Source organism: Gavia stellata, chromosome 32 (assembly GCF_030936135.1).
Source record: "Gavia stellata isolate bGavSte3 chromosome 32, bGavSte3.hap2, whole genome shotgun sequence".
In the NCBI taxonomy this organism is placed as follows: Eukaryota; Metazoa; Chordata; class Aves; order Gaviiformes; family Gaviidae; genus Gavia; species Gavia stellata.
This window is the reverse complement of record NC_082625.1, coordinates 5,377,373-5,401,279: the sequence shown is the minus strand read 5'-3', so window position 1 is coordinate 5,401,279 and position 23,907 is coordinate 5,377,373. Positions and strand designations below refer to the sequence as shown.

At 60.9% G+C, this 23,907-nt stretch overlaps 1 protein-coding gene across 10 annotated transcripts in view; it reads right to left on the bottom strand.

Moving 5' to 3' along the window:
• Positions 1 to 9,807, bottom strand: part of TCF3 (transcription factor 3) — an 81,972-nt gene extending 72,165 nt beyond the window's left edge. For all 10 annotated transcript variants that reach the window (XM_059831817.1, XM_059831820.1, XM_059831821.1 and 7 more), the window contains exons 1-2: positions 9,787 to 9,807; positions 7,174 to 7,275 (exon numbers count right to left, since the gene is read on the bottom strand). In XM_059831817.1, coding sequence (XP_059687800.1) covers positions 7,174 to 7,248 — 75 coding nt within the window. In that variant the 5' untranslated portion in view covers positions 7,249 to 7,275; positions 9,787 to 9,807. The remainder of the gene's footprint in view (positions 1 to 7,173; positions 7,276 to 9,786) is intronic.
• Between the last annotated feature and the right edge of the window lie 14,100 nt (positions 9,808 to 23,907).

The following is a 23,907-nucleotide window of genomic DNA, read 5'->3' as shown; positions in this document are numbered from 1 at the left end:
GCTGCTGCAAAGGGGGTCAGATTGGGCAGGCGGGGGAGAGGAAAGGGGGAAGAGAAGCACTTTTTTGATGCAAAAAACTTTCCTCTCCTTGTGTCCCTGCTACATAGATCAGCTGCAGGAGGGACAGGAGAGCAGCGCAGCTGTGCGCTAATATACACACACATTCCTACGTGCATAAACTTCTCTTGTGTACACAGCGTGTCTGGTTCCTTAGGTGCAACTGAAAACCATCCAAGAAGCATCATTGCTGTGGTCAAAACCAACAGCTTCTTCCCCAACTTATTCACCAAGGCCCAGACTAGAGGGTGCCCATGGAGAAAGGCCGACTCCAGTCATAAAAAGCTAGCAGGAAAACAACAGCACCCCACCGAGATCACAGCACCTAGCAAAGCTCAGTTTATCCCTCAACACCCCAGCACCCCGGGTCTCACCCCGCGTCTCCCGCGCTCCCAAGCCCATCTCTGGCATCGTGTGGTGCCTGGGGAGGACACGGGCTGCCCGCGGGCTCCAGCTGGCACCGGCAGAGATGACTAAGGCACATGCTCCGGCGACGCTCGACCTCGGTGCGGGAAGCTTCACACCAGCTCTTGGAGGGATGAACCCTCCAGCCTCGCGGAGCAGCTCCCACCCCCGGTCCTTCGAGGGCTTCAGCAGCGCCGGGAGCTAACGCAGCCCTGGGGTCCGCTGGGAGAAGCTGCGCCAAGGGCAAAGGTATTTAATCTAGATGCAGAACGATTAACGTATTGTACAGTATCGGTCATTGTGGCTACTTGTTTGCTATACCGCTGCAGTGTCAGTATCACAACTAATCTTCTCCTGCCAGGGAGCTTCCTCAAAAATACCGCATAGCTCATCAGCTAACCTGTATAAATATTTTTAATATAAGTTGGGAGGGTTTCAGAAGCTGTTATTTAAAATTTTATATGCACCTGCGTGCAGCAGAAAATGAATTCTTCTCCACACAAATGGAGCTCCAGCCAATAAAACAACTGGTGGGAAAACGCTTAGTGAATTAACATTTTAATATTTTTTTACTACTCAACTCAAGATACTTTCACCACCAAGTCATTTGAATTTTTATTATTTTTAGCTTTGCAATGTCTGAGTAACTCAAAAGTTTAATGCTTTGAAGATTAAACAATGTAATGGCACAAGAGCCTACAGAAAGGCAGCGTTTCATGCCCTGATATAGCTGATGTCTGGCTGTGGTCAGAAACATTCCTTTGTACAAAACCGTCTGCCCAGCTTTGTTTTCACAAATGCTGGGGAGAAAAAAAAAAAAAAAAAACAGTTACAAGTGGTAAAGATGCAAAGAGAGCAGTTAAGAAACCAACTGCCATTCAAAAAAAGAACACAAATTTGGGATCATATGTATGTCTGCGCACACGCACATCGTGTATATGTTATACGTATGCATTTAAATAAAGGTGTAAACAGCGTTTAAGTATGCAGTCTGCGTATGGACAGCCATTCCCGCCAGCTGGCAGCCTGCAGACACCTGCCTTCCTACGGCTTCAGCCCCAGCCGGAGCCCCACTCTCCCTACGCCCTCCTGCATGCAGCCTCGCAGCGAGAGCCACCGGACGTGCGCCGCTGGGGGGGTCCCCGCCGCAACCCCCCGGGCGGCTGCTGCCCACCCCGGGGTGGGCTCTGGAGTCGCTTGGGGTGGGCCAGCAGCCCCGCCATCGAATACGCCTTGTTTCCTCAGGAAATCGGGCTAGAAAACAAAAAGAAACCCTGACGGCACTGAAGACTCACAGCCTATCTTCCTCTGCCATGCTACAGGTTTTTCTTGCCCCCGCCCCTTGCAGGGCAGTGTTGTTTTCTGCAAAGATCTCCAAAATTACTAAAAATGGAATTTACGTGGCTGATCCCACCAGGCTTGTGCTCACTCCCTCCTCTTAAGGTAGGGAAGAAGATTAAGCGAAGTGGTTAGAAACCCCCTTCCCAAGTGGCAAGAGACAGTTCTGCATGTGTGAGCCGGGGGGGGGATGGGATGCATGAACATAACGGTACCGAGCGGCAAAAAACCAACAACAACAACAAAAAAAGGCACTGCTGGCTCTTTTTCACAAGCATTTGTGCTTAATACTTGCTGATGCTGAAAAACCCAAGGTTTGAGCAGCAAACACGAGTGGAGAAAATGAAGAGTCTTGTTCCATTGTGCAACAAGCGCTTTCTACTTCTGCAAAAGCGGTGGTCCCCCCCCGCCGCGCTCGGCAATCCCCAGCACGCCCCCGCACCCGGCCCCGCCGGGGGATGCCCTCCCCACCTCTCCCCTCCGCTCGCCTCCGCCTGCTTCCAGAGATATTTCGAGACTGATGCAACACCTTCCCGCTCTCCCTCCCCAAGGGATTAAGGAGTCCCAGACCCTTTTCCACGCCAAGGCCAATGGGGATGCTAAAGCAGGGTGATGCCGGAGCGGGGGGAACCCCGGGTTACCCCTCGCCTCAATACAGGTTCCAAACACACTTATCGCTTGCCAACTCCAGGAAGCATTTCGGGTTTTTTTTTTTTTTTCTTGCTGCCAGCTTGTTTTTCCACTGTGGTGTGGGCTGAAGCCGACCGGGTACGCTGCCTCGGGGAGCCCGGCGCAAGTCATACGTGAAGTGCCGGCTGCTTTTGCTGGCGTACATCACTCACAGGCAAAGTTCACCCACCCACTGCAAATTTCCTTTCTGCTTTTAAATGCTGCTTTAAAAATAAACGGGGGGGAGGGAGGAGACGAACCAGGGCTGGGATGTACTGGAGGGACCCAGGCATCGTATCGAGGAGGTACCCAGGCATGAGCGTCTGAGGAACTGTAATTGGGTCATTACTTGGCCTCTGTTGGATTTGAATAATGTAGATTTAAACGGTTATGTAAAATCCCCCATCTTAAGTCGCTGTATTTGGTTTCTCAAGTGCTATCTCCAGCCTCCCTGACAGCTGACAACAACTTCTGCGTACCCTCGCAGCTCAGTTGCCACCCCTCCCAAAGAATTTATTCTCCCTCCATTTCTCCCAGGTTAAAAGACACAAATCCAGCGCACGGGAGGATCCAACGCCCGCACCTGCCCCTGGGGAGGTCGGCGCTGAGAGACCCCGCACTTCCAACAGCCAACTCCTAAGCAAGAACGGGAATTTGCTAGACACAAGTAACAATATCAAGCAGCATTTCATTTATTGTGTACTTCTACCCGGTGCATCAGTGTTCTTAAATTAAATAGCTGTTTTCACTTCCTCCGCCCTTCCACCTTATGAACTCCAGGCTGAACCAACCTCAGGCCTGAACTCAAAACCTGAAATCTATTTTGCAACATGGAAAGTATCCAGCTGTTAATTCGGGGAGAAGAGCGAATTCGACTCAATAAACGTTGCCAGCAGGATATTTTATACGTGTTCATTTAAGACAGACCTCCCTGACTACAGCCCCAAATGTCCACTGCCGTGTAAAGTCAAACTTTACAACTGCCTCACTCTAAACAAAAGCCAGAGTTTTATCATGGAAAGACAGGCGCTGCGCCTTGGCCGGAGCCGGGCACGGCTTCAGCATCCTCCAGCACGTCAGAGGCAGCAGCGGCGAGGGCAGAAGGAGCTTGCTCGAGCCCTGCTTGCTGGTAACAGTTTGGCTTTCACCCTCCGTTCGATGGCTGGAGCCACGAGGGCTGGCACGCAACGAGAGCAGTCGCTTGCGGACAAATCAGACAGCAGGTCCTGTGTGACTGCTCAAGCCCCTGCCCACCCTGCAATGTCTCACCGAGCTAGAAACCCACCCTGACAACTACCATCCCCGCAGCATATGGTTAATACTCTGCTAATAATCATGGCTGTTAACAGCATTTCACTTCTGCCAGAGACCTAGGCTGGCACGCAGCCGCCTGCCTCTATCTGGCTTGGCAGACGCGCGCTGCGGCACGGACAGGCCCCCAACCCCGTCTGCGTGCCCGCCCTGGCTGCTCCACCCCGGCTCTCCCCGTGCCATGGGGTGCCCCTGCCCTCCAAGCACCCCAGCCCGGCCGGAATACCGGCCCGCACCTTCCCACAACACACCAATGCCAGCAGCATGGCACAGCCGAGACACCGCCCGGGATAACCACGGCAAGTCCTTGCGGTCGAGCATCTCCCGACGGCGCAGACCGTGCCCGTCAGGCCGAGCTGCAAAGCCTGGGAACCACAGGCCAAAGGATAACGCACCAAAACCCAAGCCTAATAAATAGGTTAAGCCAGCAACTCAAATCTATAGGCAGGATGCTTTCTCGAAAGCTCTCCTCCAGATTTGCAAGCCCGTCCTGGACTACTGCCAGGGAGCGGTGGTGAAAGAAAGCTTACAAATTACCTGTACTTTGGGGCAATTATAAAAGGCAATTTGTTCAGAGGTAGAGGTAAGCATGCTGCCGTGCACACCCCAAAGCAGCGATCAGACTACATAGCTGGGTGTTTGGCTCCGGCTCGCTTAGATGCACACTACAGATTCCTTTGATTTTCACCCTTATTGGCAAATTACATTGGCACAAAGCTTTGGGTAAGCGCTCTGCAGCTCAGTAACTACCCAATGTATTTATTTATTAAAGAAGGCACAAGTCTTTCTTTTTAGGACTCTCAGCCCAATTTATAGCATCTCGCACGACCCTGCCACTCACTGACCCCACGAACTCACCTCTGACTATGCAACCCCGATAGGGATGGACCTTAAAATTCACTCACTGCACAGCGAAACGCAGCGCAGAGCTGGGCCACAGGCTCCTGGGGTTGAGCGTATTTTCCCTAGGAAAAATGAATCGAAATACTGATCTGAAGCAAAAGCTTCCAGCTGCTGTGAACCTCTCTCTAGACTTCCCTCCCATCTACTCTCCTGGAGAGGATTAGTGGACCGATGCTCCACTCCTGCTTATTGGAAGAAAAATATAAATATATTTGAAAGAGCGAGCTTTGTGGTCAAAAAGCCCACATCCCAACGACACGGGGAGAGCAACCCCTGGAGCAGCGTCTTCAACAGACCCACACTGTGCACAACAAGCTTGCAACGCCAGGGTGAAGACCATCTACTAGCTAGGAAGCTTTCCATTTTAGCTACTCATCCTTCAGGAGAGATGTTAATATTCCCTTTACGCAAACTCGGGAGAAGCGTGTGTGTAGATGAGGGTTTGTGAAACAGATCTGGCTCAAATCCTGACTGCATCGCAGCCCATCGGCCAACTTATCCCGGAGGGAACATCTTCGAATCATTTGTGGCAAATGACATTTGCAGGCCCTGATCCCGCAGTGCCGCCCCCGGTGCCGCTGCTGAACGCGTGAGCCTTACACGAACAGAGAACATGTTCTGGTCGTTCCCAGGTTTACACCACCGTAAGAGCGGTGGAATTGAACCCAAATTCACCCGTTTGGTATAGATTCATCTCCAAGGACAGAAACATTCGTGTACAGAGGGAACAGGTCAGGAGCCCTGCAGGGAATACAGCTCTCAGCATGCAAATGAGCATGGTTCGTTAAATTTGAAACTAAGGTCTTGGGTTTTTTCTAAAGTTCTAAACGGTCAGTGGGATTTGATTTTTCCCAAGGGGGAGAAAAAGCAAAGCGGGAGCCACTGCAGCCCCAGCCAGGGAGCTGATTATGGATTACTGACCCAAAGCGCGGTTCAGAACCCGGCACTCTCCGGTGCAGGGGACGGAACGCTCCAGGGCTCCCGCCAACCGGCAGCACCTCCGAGGTGAGAGGGGGACAAATAACCACACGCCGCTCCCCAGCGCGCCCTGAACATATTCCTGTTTTTGAAGGCATACCGTCGCTGCCGTCCCCCTGCCAACTGTAAAAATACATCGCTGGTAATTTAACGGAACGGGTTAAATTACGGAATTAATGGAACAGCCTCCTAACAGAAGCATGAAACTGAGAGAACTGGGCCTCTCTCCTGCAGGAGAATTGTTCTTCGGGGGACTGAGAGACCCCACCACCGACCCCCCCTGCAGCGCGGAGCCCTGCCGGGACAGGTACGAGCCCGAGTTGTATAAAAAGGTTTCTTCCCCATTGCTAAACCTGAGCGCTGGGGTGCAGAAAAGCGGCCGAGCCTCAGCCCTTCCCACAGGCGTAACAGCTGGCAGGACAGCGCGTGCCCCTAATTCTGCCACCGCTCTTCCCCCCTTTACTCCCTTCTTTCCAAGGGGCAAGAAAATCAGCCCAGCGGGTGATGGGCTGGGTGACCCAGGACAGCGCAGAGCCACAGCGGTGACACTCACAGTTATTCCTCCTCGTGGAGCTGGTTTTTTTCTATCTTCGCAGCACGTTTGCTTATCTAAAAAGCAAGACGCACGCTCCAAGTGCCGTGAGCGCGCAGCACACGACAGAGGAACCCAACAGAAAGTTATTTTCTTTTGAACACGAGCTCTCCCCTCCACAAGTCACCTGCCAACGACAGCCAGCACCGGCGCGGCGAGCGCACAGCGTACCGCTGCGCGGCACGTCGCCGACCCCGGATGGCAGCGCTGACGGACGTGCTGGGGACTAACCCTCGCTCTGCTACGACTAGAAGGGACTTCTCCTCCCTCCGAGCTGCGCACAACCCTTCTGGGGGAACTCTCAGGTTCTGTTTCTTTGAAAATGAACAGCTCCTAAATGCAGCTCAATGTTTCCAGGATACAGAAGAGCAGAGTGTGGGGAACACAAGTGTCCAACTCCTGCAAAAATAATGCGCTGGAGAGCTTGGACACATTTCAAACTGTGACAAAATAACCTGTGGGAGCAAAAGTTTAATAGTCTGGATCTGGGGAGAGGAAAAAAGCCTGATTAATCAGCTACTGAAGTTACATCTCCGCATGGCTTCAGAAACAGTCACCCAGCCCATTTCGCGGCGAGCATTTAAACAGAGAACACACAACTCCCTTACACTTCCCTAGAATTTCCCATCCAAAAAAAAAAAACCCACACCCCAAACCAGCCCACCTCTCTGCGCTCCCTGCGAGGAAACAATATACGTTTGAGGGGAAGGGAAGGGGGGGGGGGGGGAAGGGGGGCAGAGGCTTTGCTTTAACTCGAAAATAAACAAGTTGCAGCACATGTGCACGCACACAAACACGGCACATCTGAAACCCATCATGTCCAATTTACAGGCTCACATTTCCTCCCTTCCGCAGCTCCAAAACACTGCGCCCAAGCAAAGCCCCGGGGCCTTTAAAGCCCCCCGGCTGCGCTGGCTTACCATACTGAAGTCCAGCAGGTCACTGAGCTCTTTGTCTGTCCCAACTGCAGCCATTCTCTGCTGCTGCTGATTCATACTCCCACAGCCTCAACAGTGGCAGTCCTAGAGAAAGCGAGGGGGAGGGGAAAGATATTTTAATGACTAGAGCAAACTACCCACCCCATTGATGAATATTTTAAAAAGGCAGAGCGAGAGAGAAAGGGGCAAGAAATAAAAAAAAAAAAATCCTTTGCGGGTCTCTCCAGCGTCCAACTCCTCCGCGGAGAGCACGGTCCGAGTCCTCGCATAGCACCCAGAGGCAGGAACAAGCGCTCTATTGACCAGACACACTTGTATGTTAGTTTTTTGCTGCCAATTCCACTAGTTCGGGCCAATTCTGTTCCTGGCGTGTGGCGAATGAAGGGGAGGGGGGGGGGGGGGGAGAAAAAAAAAAAAAGAGTCAACTCATTTATCAAAGGGTTCAGGCAAGTTATCACTCAGGCGCTTGTCTGGCTCGGCTCGCCCCCTCTCCTTCCCCCACGCTCGCTCCCCGCAGGAGGCTCTCTTGTCCTTGCCTAGTTTTGTTTTTTTTTAAAAAAAAAAGGGGGGGGGGGGAAAAAAAGGTCTGATCTTGCGCCTCTTTCCTTTGGGTTGCCGAGCACCTGCAGCTGCTTTTTTCAAGGGGCTGAATTTGGGGATGCCCAGCCAGGCCCCGCACCCGGTGAGAACGGAACCTCCGCGCTCCCAAAAGGGATTGGGGAAAAAAAAAAAATTAAAAAAAAAAAAAAAATTTTGTTTTCGGAGGGTTTTGCAAAAATAAAGCCCTCCAGGCAACCTTGCAAGATAGGTAAATATTATTCTTCCTAATTTTACAGATTATTTTTTTTAAAGGGAGATTGATCTTTTTGGCCAGCTCGCTATGATAGAAAAATATTTCTTTGGGAGGGAGGAAGAGTGGCCTGGGATGAGATAAAAGATTCCTTTTTTTTTTTTTTTTTTTTAGGAACTCATTCATGGTTACAAAGGGCAGCTGGCCAATACATTTAACTCGTTAATCATAAGGTTAAAAAAAAAAATAAAAAGGAAAGAAAACTCCATGCGATCCAAAGCGTTTGTAGGCTGTGCCGGCGCAACCACCACATTTCAATGAAGTTTTTTAAAAAAAAAAAACCCAACGCTACAATCAGCCCAGCACGTAAAAACCCTTCACCACTACAAAAAACAGCCGGGGAGGGGGGTATTATTTTTTTTTCCTTTAAAAAACCCTTTTCTTTAGGTGGCATCAATGCATCTGGTCAGTATTTTTAAAGCAACTTTCCCAACCTACAGCCCCGGTGGGGTCGGGGTGGGGGGGACGAGGACGAGCTCATCCCGGTGAGACCCTGGAGCAACCCCCGGTCCTGCTGGGGAAGGGGGGGGGGGGCAGATTCATCCCTTCAGACCCCCCCCCCAAAAAAAAACCACCCCGCACCCCCCGAGGCGACCTCCAGCCCTCGCCACGACCGCGGACAACCCGAACAATACGCGCTCACGGCCCCGCATTCCGTCCGGGGGGGTATTTTTAACACCCCCCCCCCAATGCTTAGCTCCCAAGCAGCCCCCCGGCAGGCAGCCCCGGCCCCGGCCCCGGGAAGGGCCTTCCCCGCCCCGGCAGCACAAAGGCCGAGCAAAACTTGACCCCGCGGGAGCGCGGGGCGGACGCGGGCCCCGCCGGTGCCGGGCTAACGCGCAGCAGATGTCCGCCGCTCCCCCCGGCCCGCTCGGGTTTCCTCCGGCGGGGCCCGGCGGCGGCACCTCGGACAAAGGCCCGGCCGCCCCGAGCTGCCCCGGCTCCCTCAGCTCCCGGCGCGGCCTCCGGGAGACGCGCGGGCCCGGCCAGGCCGGAGCGGGCCCAGCTAGGCCGGACCGGGCCGAAGCGGGTCCACCCGGGCCTCGCTCGCCCCTCGCCGGGTCCGGTGTCCCGCAGGGAGGCGGGGGGGGGGGGGCGAAGCGGGTCCCTGCCCTCCGCCCGCGGCCCCCGTGCCACGGGGAGGGGGGTCACGGGGGGGGGGCTGCCCCCCCACAGCAGCGGGGCGACGACGCGGGCCCCGCACTCCCTCCCCGCCGCGGGAGGGGGGGAGCGGGCCGCCCCCCGCGCCACCGGGGGAGGCCGAAGCACCACCCCCCCCCCCCCCGGAGCCCCCAACTTTTAGCAGCGCCCCGAGCCGGGGCGGACACAGGGGACCCCGGGGGGCGGCTGCGCCCCGGCCCGGGGTGGGGGGGGGGGGGGGGCCGGGCTGAAGTTCGCAGCGGGACGGGGACCGCCCCCCCCCCCGGCGGGGAAGGGGGACCCCCCCCCCTCAAGACGCCCCCGCGCGCGTGGGGACCCCCCAGCGCGGCCCGTCCGCTGCCCCCCCCCGGCCCCGGCAAACTTCGCCGAGAGCCGCCGGCGCCGCGGACAATGGAGCCGAGCGCCGGCCCGGCCCGGGGCAGCCCCCGGCGGAGGGAGGGGGCCGGTGCCCTCAGCCCCGCACCGCCTCCGGGCGGAGGGGGGGGGGGGGTGGGCGCTGCGCCGGGACCCGCGGCGCCGGGACAGCGCGTCCGCTTTTTAACGATTTTACTGCTTTTATTATAATGGTTATTTTTTGTTTTTACCTGTTCCGGGGCAGGCGCGCGGCCCCCGTGCGTGCGCGGGGGAGGGGAAGCGCATGAAGGTCCCGCGGGCGCGGCGGGCTGGGGGCGCGGAGGGCGGCGGGCGGGCGGCGGCCGCGGCGCCCAGGGCCGGCGGGCGGCGGCGGCGGCGCCTATTGTTCTCGCGCCGCCGGCGGATACAATGTAGCGAAGCGGCGCGATCGCCCCGCACCGGGCGGCGCGTGCGCCCCGGCCCGCCCCGCGCGCCCGCCCCCCCCCCCCCACCCACCCCCCGCCGCCCCGGGTCCTAACGCTGCTGCTGCCGCCGCCGCGGCCGCTCCGCCTCCCGCTGCTGCTGCGCCCGCCGGCCCCGCTGCCTCCGCATGGTCCCCCCGCGGCGGTGGCGGCGGCGGCGGCGCGAGACGCGGCGCCCCCCCCCCTCCCCCCCCGGCCCGCACACACCCCCCGCCCCACGCCCCGCCCCTGCGCGACGGGGCGCCTCCCCCCTCCCCGTCGTATCCCTCCGCCGACCGCACAGGCAGCGGGTGATGGGGGGAGCACTGCTCCTCACGCACACCCTGCTGCCGTGGGGGGAAGTGGGGCGGCGCCTCTTGCGGCGGGACAGGCCCCGACGGCGGCGCGGGGGGGAGGGGCAGAGACCCCTCCCGGTGTGGGACTATGTTTTCTGGCGGAGGGAGACGGCGATAGTAGCGCCGAGGGGCGGGGCGGGAGGCCCGTGACGCCACGGGAGCTCCGGGAGATGGACTGATAAGGCCGCGGGGCGCCGTCCAACGGGAGGGCCCCGCCGCTCCGAGTGGCAGACGGCGCGACCAACCAGGGCGCGCCCTGTGCTGGTCCCCGCCCACCGAGCGCGAGGGGCGGGGCGCGGCGGGCGCCGGGGGCGGCCGCTGGTTCACGTCGCCGCCCGCAGCTCCCCCCGTTTCGCCGACGGGGCCCCCGCCGGTGCCGGGGGGGGGAGCAGGGCCGTGTGGGCCGTGGGCCCGCCCCGGGTTGGGGGGGGGTCCCACCGTGGGGCCGGCGGCGCTCCGCGAGCCCGCGCTCGGCGGCAGCCGCCTCCCAGCCGGACGCCCCCTCGGTGCCCCGCCGTGGGGTGGCCTCGTCCGGGGCACCCCCGTGCGTGGGGCTGGAGGGGCCCGGCGGGACCCACCCTGGCGCTGCATGGCCGCCGCGGCCCGACCCCGCCGCCCCCTCGGGGCTCCCGGGCACCCTCCGTGCTGCTGGGGACGTCGGGGCAGCCCCACGGCCCCCGGGCCGGGCCCACCCGTGCAGGGTCACCCGGGGAGTGCTGCGAGGCCTGCGCCCGACGACGCCTGCCCGCGCTGCCCGCGCTGCTGCCCGCCAGCAGCCTCAGCCGGTTCCCACCAGCGCGGCGGGCGTTGTGATATAAAGTCCGTATTTTATATCCCCGCTTTACATCTTTCCGCCCCTTCACCCGCCCGCTTTAACTCCGCAGCTGGGTGCCGGCGCTTGGAAGGCCGTCGGCGGGCGCTTTGTATCAAAGGTGCCGACCGGTGAGCCCCGGCACCTTCTGTAACGTGCCATGTGCCCGCCCGGTTCACCGCGGGCGAGGGAGGCTGCTGCTGGGCGGGATCTTTCCCTGGCACCCAGCGAGCCGCTTGCCCCTCGAGGGCCGCTCGCTTGTGCGGTGGCTTTTTAAAATGCCACCCGGAGAGAAGGGAGTCGGGTTCGGGGGCAGCGGGGGCTCTGCTCGGCCCGACGCCGCTTCCCTGCTGCGGGTCACGGCGCGGTGGAGAGCCGGGGCTTTGCCCCCGGTTCAATTGATTCAGGCAGGTGCAAAAGCAGAGGCAGAAGCGTGTGGCTGTTGTGGGTGCGGGCGGGGGGCCCGTCTCAGCCAGTCCACGCCGGCATCTGCCGGAGGGAGCGAGGAGCTGGCTGCTGCCCGCCCTGGAGCGGGCACTCTCCCCGGCGAAGGCCTGCTGCTCCTGCCCCGCCGCGTCGGCTTTAGCCATCGGTCACCAAGGCTGCTTTCGTTTTCGCTTTGCTTGACCCCCTCCTGCAGCCACGGTCCTGGGCCAGCCACCACCTGGACCCTCAGGCCATTTGGCCTTTATTTTTTTAAAAAAAGTGGAAAGAATTGCCTGCATTTAAACAGGGTCGGTGACCAAAGTCATCTCCTGTCATCAGGGATGGATCTACCCAGGGGTGAGAACGGCCCCCACCCCGACTCGGCGAGGAGGGGGGTGTCTCTGGGCTGGCAGCGAGGTGCCGGTTGCGGTCCGAGGCGGGTGAAGGAGGAACCGCCGGCTGCCGCGCTCGCACGCGCCCATCTGCGCCCCTCCAAGAGGAGCGCACTCGCCTGGGAGGTGGGATCCAGCCACCCCGGGCGCATCCCGCACCGATCCTGCACGCGGCGTGGTGGGCTGAGCATCGCCCTCGGCTCTGCCGCTTCCCCGCAGGCAGCCAGCCCTGGGCAAAGAGCCCGGCCGGGGGAAACGCTGCCTGGGCCCGGGACGGAAAGGTGTGCAGGGCATGGGTGCGGCTGGCCATGGCATGCCACTGCTTTTGGGAATTGGCACAGGGCTGAGCCCTGGGCTAATGGGATGGCAGAGGCGCAACCCCCCAGCCCATGCTACACACTCCGCCTGCTACCGAGGGAAAGGGAGCGCTGCCTCGTGCGCTGCCGCTCTGTAAAAGGAAACCATTCACCTTTTTCTCCTGCATTTTCTCCGTGCCCAATGGCCCCTCGGGCTGCTGTCGCCCCGACTGCGAGGCGCAGGGCCGGCGCCTCCCGCCAGCATCGCCCCTCTTCCTCCGCTCCCCTCTGCCTTCCCCTCTTGGGGATGGCAAGGAGAAGATGAAACATTTCCCTAACACAATTATATTCTAATTTTGCGTGTGTGGCCATAATTTCCCTGTCAACAATCATAATTAAAACTCAGAGCCTCCCTATCCTGCCGCTGGTGGCTGTGCAAAGCCAGGTGATGGAGAGCCGTGGCGGGCAGGAGCCGGCATGAGCCTCACCGGCATTCCCCGGGCATCCGCCGCCGGGAAAGTGGAGGGTGAAAGCGGTGGGGAGGTTTTCCTGCTCCGAACTCTTTTGGTCACTGTGCACATGTTGAAAATAGAATTTGGCTTTGAAGGCTCCTCCTTCCTGGTGGCAGCACTGTGGCAGGAAGCGTGTCCCCAGGCCTGCCCGTGGGGAGCTGGGGAGGCTTAAAACTCCTCCAGCATCACGTTTTTTTCTTGAAGCTGAGAAGTTCCCCCTTCCAGTTCCTGGTGCAGCCCCCTCAGTTTCCTATTTTGAGCTATTTCGGCGTAGGGCGGGAGGAAGCAGAAGGGATGGGGGGGATACGCAAAAGGCTACCGTGGGGATGCCGTGCAGACACCTCCACCCAGGACACCGGAGGGGCTCCGGTGACATTCCCCGCCTGGAGATGCGCTGGAGCCTGCAGGCTCAGGAGCAGCCTGACGTCCCCTGAGCACCTCGTGATGTGAGATACAGGCCAACCCCAGCTCCTCGCCTCTGCGTAACGGCGTAAAACACCGCGGCGTTGCATGGGCAACACCTCGAGTTCTCCTTGTTTCCATCCCCTGCACCTTTGGGATGGGGATGGCAGTTTTCACCATCTTCACAGCTGTTTGTGCTAATAACGTACAGCTAATAAATAAGTAAATGGAGCTCAGATTGTATCGTAGTCCTATGACACGAAGAGCTGTGGCTTAAATAAAACACAGTTTCACAATGACTCTTGCAATACTCGGAGCTGGTGATGCCAGGGGAAAAAACCCACCGCGTAGCGGAGGCTCCAGGGCGGGCACCGGCCGAAGGAGGGCACGGAGACCTTCCCCCGCGGGCAGGTTGTCTGCCGGGGCTCAGCTCCTGGCCGAGCCTTTCTGGAAGGGGAAGAGCCCATCCATGCGACGCTCCTTCTTTGGAGGAACAGCTGTTGCAAAAGCATTTGCTGCCTTCGAGAAGGGCTTTGCAGTCCTGGAAGCCAGCGGTGAACCCGGCAGTGTCGGCGGGGCCGGAGCAGCCCAGCCGCTCCCCAGGCATCCAGCGCGGACCCCCAGCAAAGAGCCTCCAGCTCTACCCACACTTTGCCATCGGCCCGCCAACTCACGCGGAAATGAGTCCCTTGGTTGCTGCATGTAACGCAGCCGATGTCCCTCAGCTTTGCTTCCAGGGCTGCTTGCTGTCCCCTTCCCAGTGTCCCTTCCCATCCCCTGGCCCCACGGGGCAGGGCACCGACAGCCCTGGAAAGTGTGGGTGAATTAATAGTTCTGCAGCAATCAAACAAATCCCACTGGAGTCAAACACGAGTTCATCAATTGCCTCTCCCCAACACAATGCCGTGTTTGCAGCACCGCGTCGGGAGAAACAAAAAGCAATAAAATATCAATAAGCAACAGTGCTGCTGGCAGCTGGAGGGGGTGGCGGAGTGGTGGTGCCCTCGCCAGCCTGCACAGCGCCGGCTTTTCTCCTTCCCGCTCGGGGATTTCCCTGCGTTAAAAGTTTTGCAGAGAAACAACATCCCGTTCTAGTCCTTGACTGAGGTCCAGGAGCTCCGGCCAGCTCCGAGCTCCGGTCGCAACAAACTCCCTGCCCTGAGTCTTGCTCCCCAAACACAAAGCGGAGCCACCGCAGTGGCCGGCCGTGGGCACGCAGCTCCCGGTGCGGCTGCCTCCTCCTCGCCGCTGAGGCCTGGGCAGGTTGTTACATGCAATAAGGCAGAAGTCCAGCAAAGAGAGGCCACGAGCTCCGATAGCCGGCAGAGCCACACGCCATCTCCACAGGAAGACGAGCAGTTACTCTAGTCGGGTCTTTCTGTTAATCTGCAGCTCCCCGTCTCCGTGCCTCGGTTTCCCCTCCATGAGATGATGGCAGGGACAAACCCTGCCCATGTGAGACCCTCGGCGACCTTTGCAGGTGCTACTGGGGATATGGCAGCGGTGTGTCAGCCCACACCAGCATCCCCGGGCAGGGGGACCCTGAACCTCGCGGCAGAAACCTGCCCGAGCCGGGGCGGCTGCCTTGTGTCCCGGCCTCGTTCCCAGCGCCAAAAACCATCTCAGCCATTTAATTTCCCACCGAGGAGGTGCAGGACTCCTCGCTGTCAGCAGGGAAAGGGCTGCTGGTGCAGAAGAAAAGGCTGAAACCTGGAGCGGGATGGATGGAGAGTTGCTCAAAGGCGGCTTTGGGGCAGGTTGTTCTGCCTCTGAGCCCCTACCCTGGCCTGTCACTGTCCCCATGTCACCTCCGTGGCGGTTTGGACGGGACCGGGAAAGGCTCGCTGCTGTCCTTGGCTGGGAGAGCTTGGGAGTGCTGGGCTGGTCCAGCCCAAGTGTTGCGGCAATGTCTGGGGGTGGCTCCGGCCCCAGCGGGGGCTGCAGGACACCGGCTGCCGCCGCTTCCCTCGGAGCCTCCCACCCCCCTCTTACAAAACTGAAAATGAATGGAAGTTCAGGGCAGTGCCGGGCAGCAAAAGAGGCTTAAAAAAAAGAGATACTGGAGCAAAATCCCCTATTTCCCTGGAATTTCCTTCGAGCAGGGCTGTTTTTCCAGGATGTGATTTGATTCCCGGGGTACGGCGCTGCTTGCTGGGACCTGCCCCCCGTTCGGGACCCAGTCTCTTGCCCCGTCTATTAATGACCGGGGACAACGCGTGACAGCCACCCACACCGCGAGGGCCCTGATGTCCGGCGCAGAGGAGATGGATGGGCCGGGACCACCCAGCGAGGCCGGTGGCTGCACAAAGCCCCCCTTGCCCCTAAAAATCAGGGCAGCCGGAGGACGTCCCCTCGGCGTGGGGGACAGCGAGGGGCAGGACCAGGCGAGCATCTCCCGCCCAGAGCCGAGGTCTGGGGGTGCCAACCCACCCCCAAGCTCCCCCTTCCTTCCAGTTCCAGGGAGGTAAAACAAACTGGGAGGTGTGGAGCATTGCTCGTCGCTGTCACGGTGGAGGATGCTCCCGCAGATGCCTGTCCCCGCAGCCACCAAGCCATGGGCCAGCGTGCGGCCAGGCTCGGGCCACCTCGCCGGGAGTCCCAGGGCGAGGGGAGCAGTGGGAGCTCAGGGCTTTGCGCTGGATCCCGGTGACTTTAAGGAGCAAGTTTGAGTTCATATTTGCATTTAGTCACAGTGTGAGTCAGACATTCCAGCCCCGGCTGCCGAAATGCCTCAGCTCTGACTTCTGATTTCCCACTGCAACCTTGGGGGGAGTTTTTTCTGGGTTTTTTTTTCCCCTTCTCTTTCCCTTTCTCCTCTTTTTCTTCCCTTTCTTGCCTGCCCTTTCTGGCCAGCCCCGTTTCGAAGGCAGGTCGGGCTCCCGTGGGAGCGGGGTGGGCAGTGGGCATGGGGCAGCCATGATGCTGCGGGGCTGACGGGGCAGAGCGATGGTCGTGGGCATCCCGGAGAGTTTCTTCTTCCCTGTAGCAGTGGGAAGGTGAGGAGGGGTTAAACCCTGCCGGACAGTCCAGCCGTGGAGGGGGCTGAGCCAGGGAGCCCCCCCTATCCCTCCAACAACAGTGGGGGGGACATGGGGGTGGCAGGAGCCATACTGGAGCCACCGGTGGGGGAGACATGGGGGTGGCAGGAGCCCCGCTGGAGCCACCGGTGGGGGGGAGATGAGGGTGGCAGGAGCCCCGCTGGAGCCACCGGTGGGGGGGACATTGGGGTGGCAGGAGCCCCACTGGAGCCACCGGTGGGGGGGACATTGGGGTGGCAGGAGCCCCGCTGGAGCCACCGGTGGGGGGGACATTGGGGTGGCAGGAGCCCCGCTGGAGCCACCGGTGGGGGGGACATTGGGGTGGCAGGAGCCCCACTGGAGCCACCGGTGGGGGGGACATGGGGGTGGCAGGAGCCCCGCTGGAGCCACCGGTGGGGGGGACATTGGGGTGGCAGGAGCCCCACTGGAGCCACCGGTGGGGGGGACATTGGGGTGGCAGGAGCCCCGCTGAAGCCACCGGTGGGGGGGACATGGGGGTGGCAGGAGCCCTACTGGAGCCACCGGTGGGGGGGACATTGGGGTGGCAGGAGCCCCGCTGAAGCCACCGGTGGGGGGGACATTGGGGTGGCAGGAGCCCTGCTGGAGCCACCGGTGGGGGGGACATTGGGGTGGCAGGAGCCCCGCTGAAGCCACCGGTGGGGGGGACATGGGGGTGGCAGGAGCCCCGCTGGAGCCACCGGTGGGGGGGACATGGGGGTGGCAGGAGCCCCGCTGGAGCCACCGGTGGGGGGGACATGGGGGTGGCAGGAGCCCCGCTGGAGCCACCGGTGGGGGGGACATTGGGGTGGCAGGAGCCCCGCTGGAGCCACCGGTGGGGGGGACATTGGGGTGGCAGGAGCCCCGCTGGAGCCACCGGTGGGGGGGACATTGGGGTGGCAGGAGCCCCGCTGAAGCCACCGGTGGGGGGGACATGGGGGTGGCAGGAGCCCCGCTGGAGCCACCGGTGGGGGGGACATGGGGGTGGCAGGAGCCCCGCTGGAGCCACCGGTGGGGGGGACATGGGGGTGGCAGGAGCCCCGCTGGAGCCACCGGTGGGGGGGACATGGGGGTGGCAGGAGCCCCGCTGGAGCCACCGGTGGGGGGGACATGGGGGTGGCAGGAGCCCCGCTGGAGCCACCGGTGGGGGGGACATGGGGGTGGCAGGAGCCCCGCTGGAGCCACCGGTGGGGGGGACATTGGGGTGGCAGGAGCCCCACTGGAGCCATCAGCAGCTTTTGTCTACCCCGTCCATCACAGCGAGGCCCCAGGGCAGGGAAAAACTGGGGGGGAAGAGGGGAGGAAATGGGGGAACCCCCCCAGGAAAAGCCCACCAGACCCTCCACTCGTGACGGGGTACGTGCCGGGCTTGCGCAGGTTTATTTGTGCTCAGCAAAGCGCCAGTTCTTGATTTGTAACGTTTTTAATTAAAACAGACCTGGAGCTCAGCCAGCACGGACCAGGGAGCCGCCTCCCCGCTGTGCCCCCCACCAGCTGCCCCTTGCTGTCCTGCAGGCACCGGGCACCCAGAGCCGGGTCCCGGGGGAGCAGCGGGGATGCCCAGACCTGGGGGCCGCTGGACCCCCCGAGCCGGGGGCTGGGGAAAGGCTATATGCTGAGTATTTGGACAGAAAGGCAGTTTTGTTTTTGGTTTCCTGAATGATGCATTCCACATGGCGTTGCATCACGCACAGCTGTTACATCACTTTAGCCAGGAAATTTAAAACAAGTGGCCTCGGCTGGAAATGGTGGTTTAATTATTATTTATGGACAACAACAACAACAGGGAGAGAGAAAAAAGGCCTCAAAACTCTTTTTTTCTTTTTTTCAAACCCGCCCATCTCTCACATTACGCCGACTTTGTCCCCAGCTCCCTCCCAGTCCCCGTGATGGTGCAGCAGCCGGGCCGCCACGGGGATGGGCTCTCAGCAAGGGCAGGCTTCGAGCTTGGCTCGTGCTCTCCAGGCAGCTCGACCAGAGGTTACGGACCCTTTGGCCACGCTGTCCCCCTCTTCTCCAAGGGTGCCCCCTCCTCCCTGGCCACCCCTGCAGCACCTGCAGCAGAGCGGGGCACCCTCCAGCTCCCGGCCGCCCCGCAGGGGTGCCGCTCGTCCCTGTGCACGGACGCTCCCTCCGCCAAACGGCGAGTGCGTGCCACCGGCAGCTCCCCAAAAGCATCGTTAGCTTCGCTCCCCATCCTCCCTTTGGGTGCCGTTTGTTATTAGCGATGGCCCCCGACAGCCCCCGCAGCGCGTGCTGCTGATATAATTCTATCAGCCGAGTTACGATAGTGAGTATCTCCGGCGGGACAGTCTGGAGTCGCACGATAGAGCTGAGTCCATCCCTGCCTGCTGGGGCTGCCCGCCACCGTGGCCTGTCTGCATGCCCCATGGGGACCAGCCCTCGGCATAGCCGTGGGGGACGTGGGTGACAGTGATGGGTCCCCTTCTCCAACCTGTTTCGCTCCTTTTCTTCCAGCTGTGGGGACAGAAGTGATGCAGAGAGCGTGATCGTCCTCCCTGCCTTCGCGTGGGGGCATCAGGGACCCTCTTCTCTTCCTTCACCCTCTCTTTCGGGCACGGCATGGAGCAGGGACGTCAGTGGCCCTGACCCCCCCCCGTCAGCACCCCAGGGGTCCCTGTCGCTGCGGGGAGAACACCCCCTTCCCTCGGGCTCAGCTCCTGGCTGAGTGTGAGCGATGGCTGCACGTGTCCGGCTGGGGTGGAAGCCCACGCCGGGGCCACGTGTATCCCCAGGGACTAGCGGGTGGGCTGAGGGCGGCCCCGGTGTGAACTGCCTGGCTGCTCCTCCAGCCCCCTGCTCGGGCGTTTTGCGCAGCCCCCAGCCCCGTTTGCAGGTGGGGAAACTGAGGCAAAGGAAAGGGCAGCGGCTTTTCTGCCAGAGCACAGACCTCAACAGGGTGGGGTGGCCATCGAGTCGCTCCACAGGCACCTGCCGGGCAGGGCCATATCCCCGCCGGAGCAGCAGCGGGATGGAGGGGAGGCAGCGATGCTGGGGGAGGCACTGGGGGGAATGGGGCACAGCCCAGCCCTCGCTCGGGACCCACCGGAGAGCCGGGCGCTGGTAGGGCCGGCCGGATCCAGCCCTGCAGAGCAGCATGCCCGTGGCACCCGCCTCCGCTCGCCTCCCAGCCTGGCCAGAGCCAGGATGGAAACTTCTCAACTGCGTGTTGAAAAGCTTCGGGGCAGCTCCTTGGAAAATTCAGCAGGGAATTCTTCTGTGTGCAAAACCCCCCGCCTTGTGCAAATGTTGAAAAACGCAAAAATGCTCCATCAAAACGCTGCCCCGCTGCATCGGCGATGACAAACGCTCCGGCTGTCTCCCACCACGGCCTTGCCGCTCCTCTCCCTAATTACACATGGAATAACATTTTCCAGCCCATCGTCCGCAGACCACTGGGTGCTGATGGGACCCCTGGGAAGCGCGAGGTCATGCCACAATGCAGTGCAACCCAGCCCCATGGGCTCTCCTGGGCTTCGGGGGAAAGTGGTCCCCAAATTGTGATGTTTAGATGACTCAGTTGTAAAGAAATCCCACCCTGGGTGCCCTGGGTCGAGGGCGTCCTTTATCCCCCGGCAGCGGGACACGGTCCCCGCTCGTATCTGCCCGGGGGTGCAATCCTGCCCCGGGGGCTTGGAAAAGCTGCCTTAAAATCCACCCAAAACAAAGCGGGGTCATGAGAGAGCCCTCGGTACGGTGTGCCGGAGAAGGCAACGTGGTGTCCCCGGCCCCAGGTGGAGTCCCCCCCCCTCCGTGCCGTACAGCCCGCGGCCCAGGATAGCATCCGCCTACGAACAGGAAACCCTCTGTACGTGTTCACCGGGGCGGGGGGCCGGGGAATCTCCTCTGAATGGAAAGAAAAGGCACCCCCGCACCCAGAGACGGTCTCAAGTGCCTCCTCTGAGGCGGGGGGGGATCTCCGGGGGTGCCCTTGTCGGGGTGGCCCCGGGGGGGGGGGGGGGCGGTGGGGACCGTCTTCCCCCGCTGGGGTGCAGGGGCGAAGGTTGCTGCGGGCTGAGACAGCTCATGAGTGGGAGAAGGTTAATGGCGAGGGGTGGGAGAGCCTGTTGGGAAAAGGCTGACGGGAGCCTGGACCCCGGCTGCGGAGGCAGCCCCGGCTGCGCGGGAGGCTCCGGGGAAGGAGGATGGGGACAGGGGGAGGGAGAGGAGGGAAGGAGCGAGGAAGAGAGAGATGGAGGAAAGGAAATAGCTGCCACAGGAGTTGGGTGCGGGGCAGGGGACACAGATGGGAGCCTTGCCCATGGGTGCTGCCCGGGATGCCAAACAGGGCATGCAGCACCTCTTCGCAGGTGAAAACCTGAGGGTAAATATTCCTTGCAGACAAGGAAGGTGGCAGCACCCATCTAAAGGACTGCCAATATACCCCCTGCCAGCTGGAAAAGTCCCCTCCACGCACCCCAAAAGTGGCAGCGAGGAAGGGACAGGAGGAGATGGGAGGCTTTTGCCTGGCTGAGGTGGGGGTTTGAATGCCGCTGGGATGTAAATGTGTTGTTAACGGGGCGTCTTTCCAGCTTCTTCAAGCTAAACAGCTAAATAAATACGTCCTCGCGGTGGCTGAGGCTCAGAAAGCTTTAATCTGCAAACGTGCCCCGAAGTAGAGCTGCTCCGAGCCCCGGGACGCTGGGGACGGCGGTGGCCTCTGTGCCTTTGCTGCAGGGGGAAGGAGAGGACAAGGCGGTGCCTCTTTGGGACCGGCCAGGGGATTTCCCTTTCCTACCCAGATTTCTTCCCTTAGCGGGTTTCGTGATATAATGTCAAGTTTCAGCATCATTTGAGGAGTAATAGAAACCGCCCTGGTGAGGTGAGTCCCTGCTCCAGGCTCCTTCCCGCCCCGTGGGGCATGGCCATGGGAGAGGATGCCCGGATCCTGGTTACACCTCTTGCCATAGCAGGAGCAGGCTCAAGCCTCCTCTCCAGCAGCGTGAGGGTTTGCAACGGGTCCCGTCTCAGCCCCATTGCCATCCTCCCTCCTGGCGGTCTCAGCCCAGGGGGGTTTGGGCACTGCCTGCCCCCCAGCTGCCTCCCCACTGGCAGATCCAGCTCTGCCGGCATGGGGAAGATCCGGTTTGGCTCCGTCCTCGTCTATACCGCCCTGGTCCTTGACCTCTGTGTCTGCACCGTAACTTTGTCCCATTGCGCGGGGCTCCGGCGCGGGTGGAAGATGCTGAAAACTCCCCCAAAACTTGGGCTTGGGCACAGGAGCAAAGACCAACCTGACCGTGAGCAGGCACCTAAAAACCAACCTGGTGCCCCGGAGAAAGTGGCCCTGAGCGACCTAAATTTGTAGATCATCTCCGCGGCAAGGGGCTGAGATCTGGATGTGCTTCTCCTGGAAGGACACACCAGCCCAGATCGCCTTGTCCCAGAGGGTGCCGGGGGCTGGAGACAAACGATACCCCCCCAAATCCACCCCTCTTGCCCGGGAAGGGCCGGGAACAGGGATGCCGTAGGTCTGCCAGCTCCTGCCCATCCTTCGCCGCGGCTGCAGGTGCATCCCCACCGTGTCCTCCCACCCGGCCTGGCCCACGGCATCGCTTCTCTTTCGCTTCCCCGGGCCGACGCGGCGCGTGGGTGGGGGAGCCAACCGCACCAGCACGGTGGTATAATTAGATGCCGGCAACCCCGGGAGCTCACGTCACTTCGTCACTTCGGCTGAGAGGAAGGAGAAGCAGAAACTCCTGGGAGGGCTGAGCCGCTGGCGGGGGGTTCGGGGGGGGGGGCTGCGCTTCAGTGGTCTGGGGACGCGGCAAAGGGCAGCCGAGGGGAGCAGAGCATCCTTCCCTGCGCCGTGCCCTGTCCCCACCTGTATGGCAGGGAGAGGGGCTGCTGCCGGGGGGATGTCACCGGGTGACGTCCCCGGATGGGGAGCAGCCAAAAATCTTGCAGCTCGGCCGTGGCTGTCTGTCCTGCAGCTGAAGCTGTCAGGTCGCTCCCCGGTGTCTTGCAGGGTTCTCCCCCTCCCCTACATCCGCAGCTTTGCGGGGTCTTTGGGGAACAGGGGGGCACAGAGGGGAGATGGGACAAAACCCAAAGGCGAGTTAAGGAAGACCAGAGAACGAGGAGGAGGAGGCTCAGCCCTGTGCAAGTGAAAGGACATGACACCAAAACCCATCTCCCCCCGGCCATGGGCAGCAGGCTGCAGAGGGGTTTGCCAGTGGGGGGGGGACAAGGAGGAACGTGGGCACCCCAGGTCTGGGTTTTGGCTCATGCCCGAGTGGCAGGGGGCATTTAAGACAGAGTGGGGTGCTGTGGCTCTGGCCGTGGGCCGATGGGCTCCCAGCAGCCCCGCCAAGGGCTGGGGACACCTGATGACCCCTGTTGCGCCATGGCCCCCACCCCGTGTCCCCGCGGGGCCCTGCCAGCCCCCACCCTGGCAGCGGGGAGCAGCCCCGAGCCGTGGGGAGGGGGGCTGGAGGGGGAGGGCGCAGGAAGCCAGATTAACGGCAGCCAGTCATGAAATCTAGGGCAGACCCATCTGTCAGGCGTCTCCTGTTCAAATCCGGCTGCGATGCCTCCCCCCCGTGTCACCCCCCACCTCCTGCATCCCCTCCCCACCCCGCTCCCTGCAAACCCGCATCCGGGGGTGCTGCGGGGAGCATCCCCAGGCGGGGAGAGGAGGTCTTGGGGTGGCAAAGGGGCTTTTTACCCTTATTAAACCCTGGATGCGCCTTTTGTTCCCATGGGCAGCCCCCAGCCTGGGCTCCCGGATCTCCTCCGACCCAGTTTTCAGACACCCAGGGGCTTTCTCTTCTTTTGAGGTCTCCGGAAAGCTCCAGGTCAGGGAGTCAGGGGGGGTTTCATGATAGTCTTGTTCAAAATCAGGAGCTTAAGAGGGAAAAAACCGCACATTTGGAGAGGGGAGAGGAAAGGACAGAAAGGTGGCTCCGGCTGTGCCAAAGGCTCTGAACCACCCACGCACGCGGCTGAGCCCCGGCTCTGCGGTTCCTGGACAGCCCGGCTTTTGAAACTGCTTTCAAAGCTTTGGCGGTGTTGGAACCCCCCGGGGAGCTGCCGGGGAGGGGGCGCAGGGTGCCAGCTCTGCCAGCCCCGGGAGGTGCCGGGGGTGCCGCCGGCAGGACCATGGGGCTGGAGCAGGGGGGAACCGGGGCAGCAAGAGGAGGCCGGGAGCCGGCAGCATCGTGGTCTGCAGCCGAGCCCCACACCAACCCCACATTCACGCTGGGAGAGGAGCCCCCAACACCTTGCTCGAACTGTGAAACAGAAAAAACCTGGCTGCCCAAGAAACTGCCCCTCTCCTGCAGAGCATCCTGCTCAGATTTGAAGCAAAACTAGGCAAAAAGTGGCTTGGAAGCCCCCAGCCCTGCCATCAGCTCTGCTCAACGCTTGGTGCTGTGTGAAACGGTGCCTTTGTATCAAACCGGGCAGGAGAGCCGGGTGGAAGGACACAAATCTGCCCAAAATGAAAATATACATCTGGATGTATGTGTATATAACCTGGGGCTGCGGGGGCACGTTCACCTGCCTGGGTTTGCAGTGACCTCAGTTTAACTTGGCAGCCGTCAGATGCCTTATCTTATCTCTGCATCTCACTGTAAGCTCACAGCTAAACAAGTGCCAAGCGCCTTGGCTTCCCCTGCTCCCGCCTGCTGGGGCACCCGCATCGTGCCGGCACAGCACC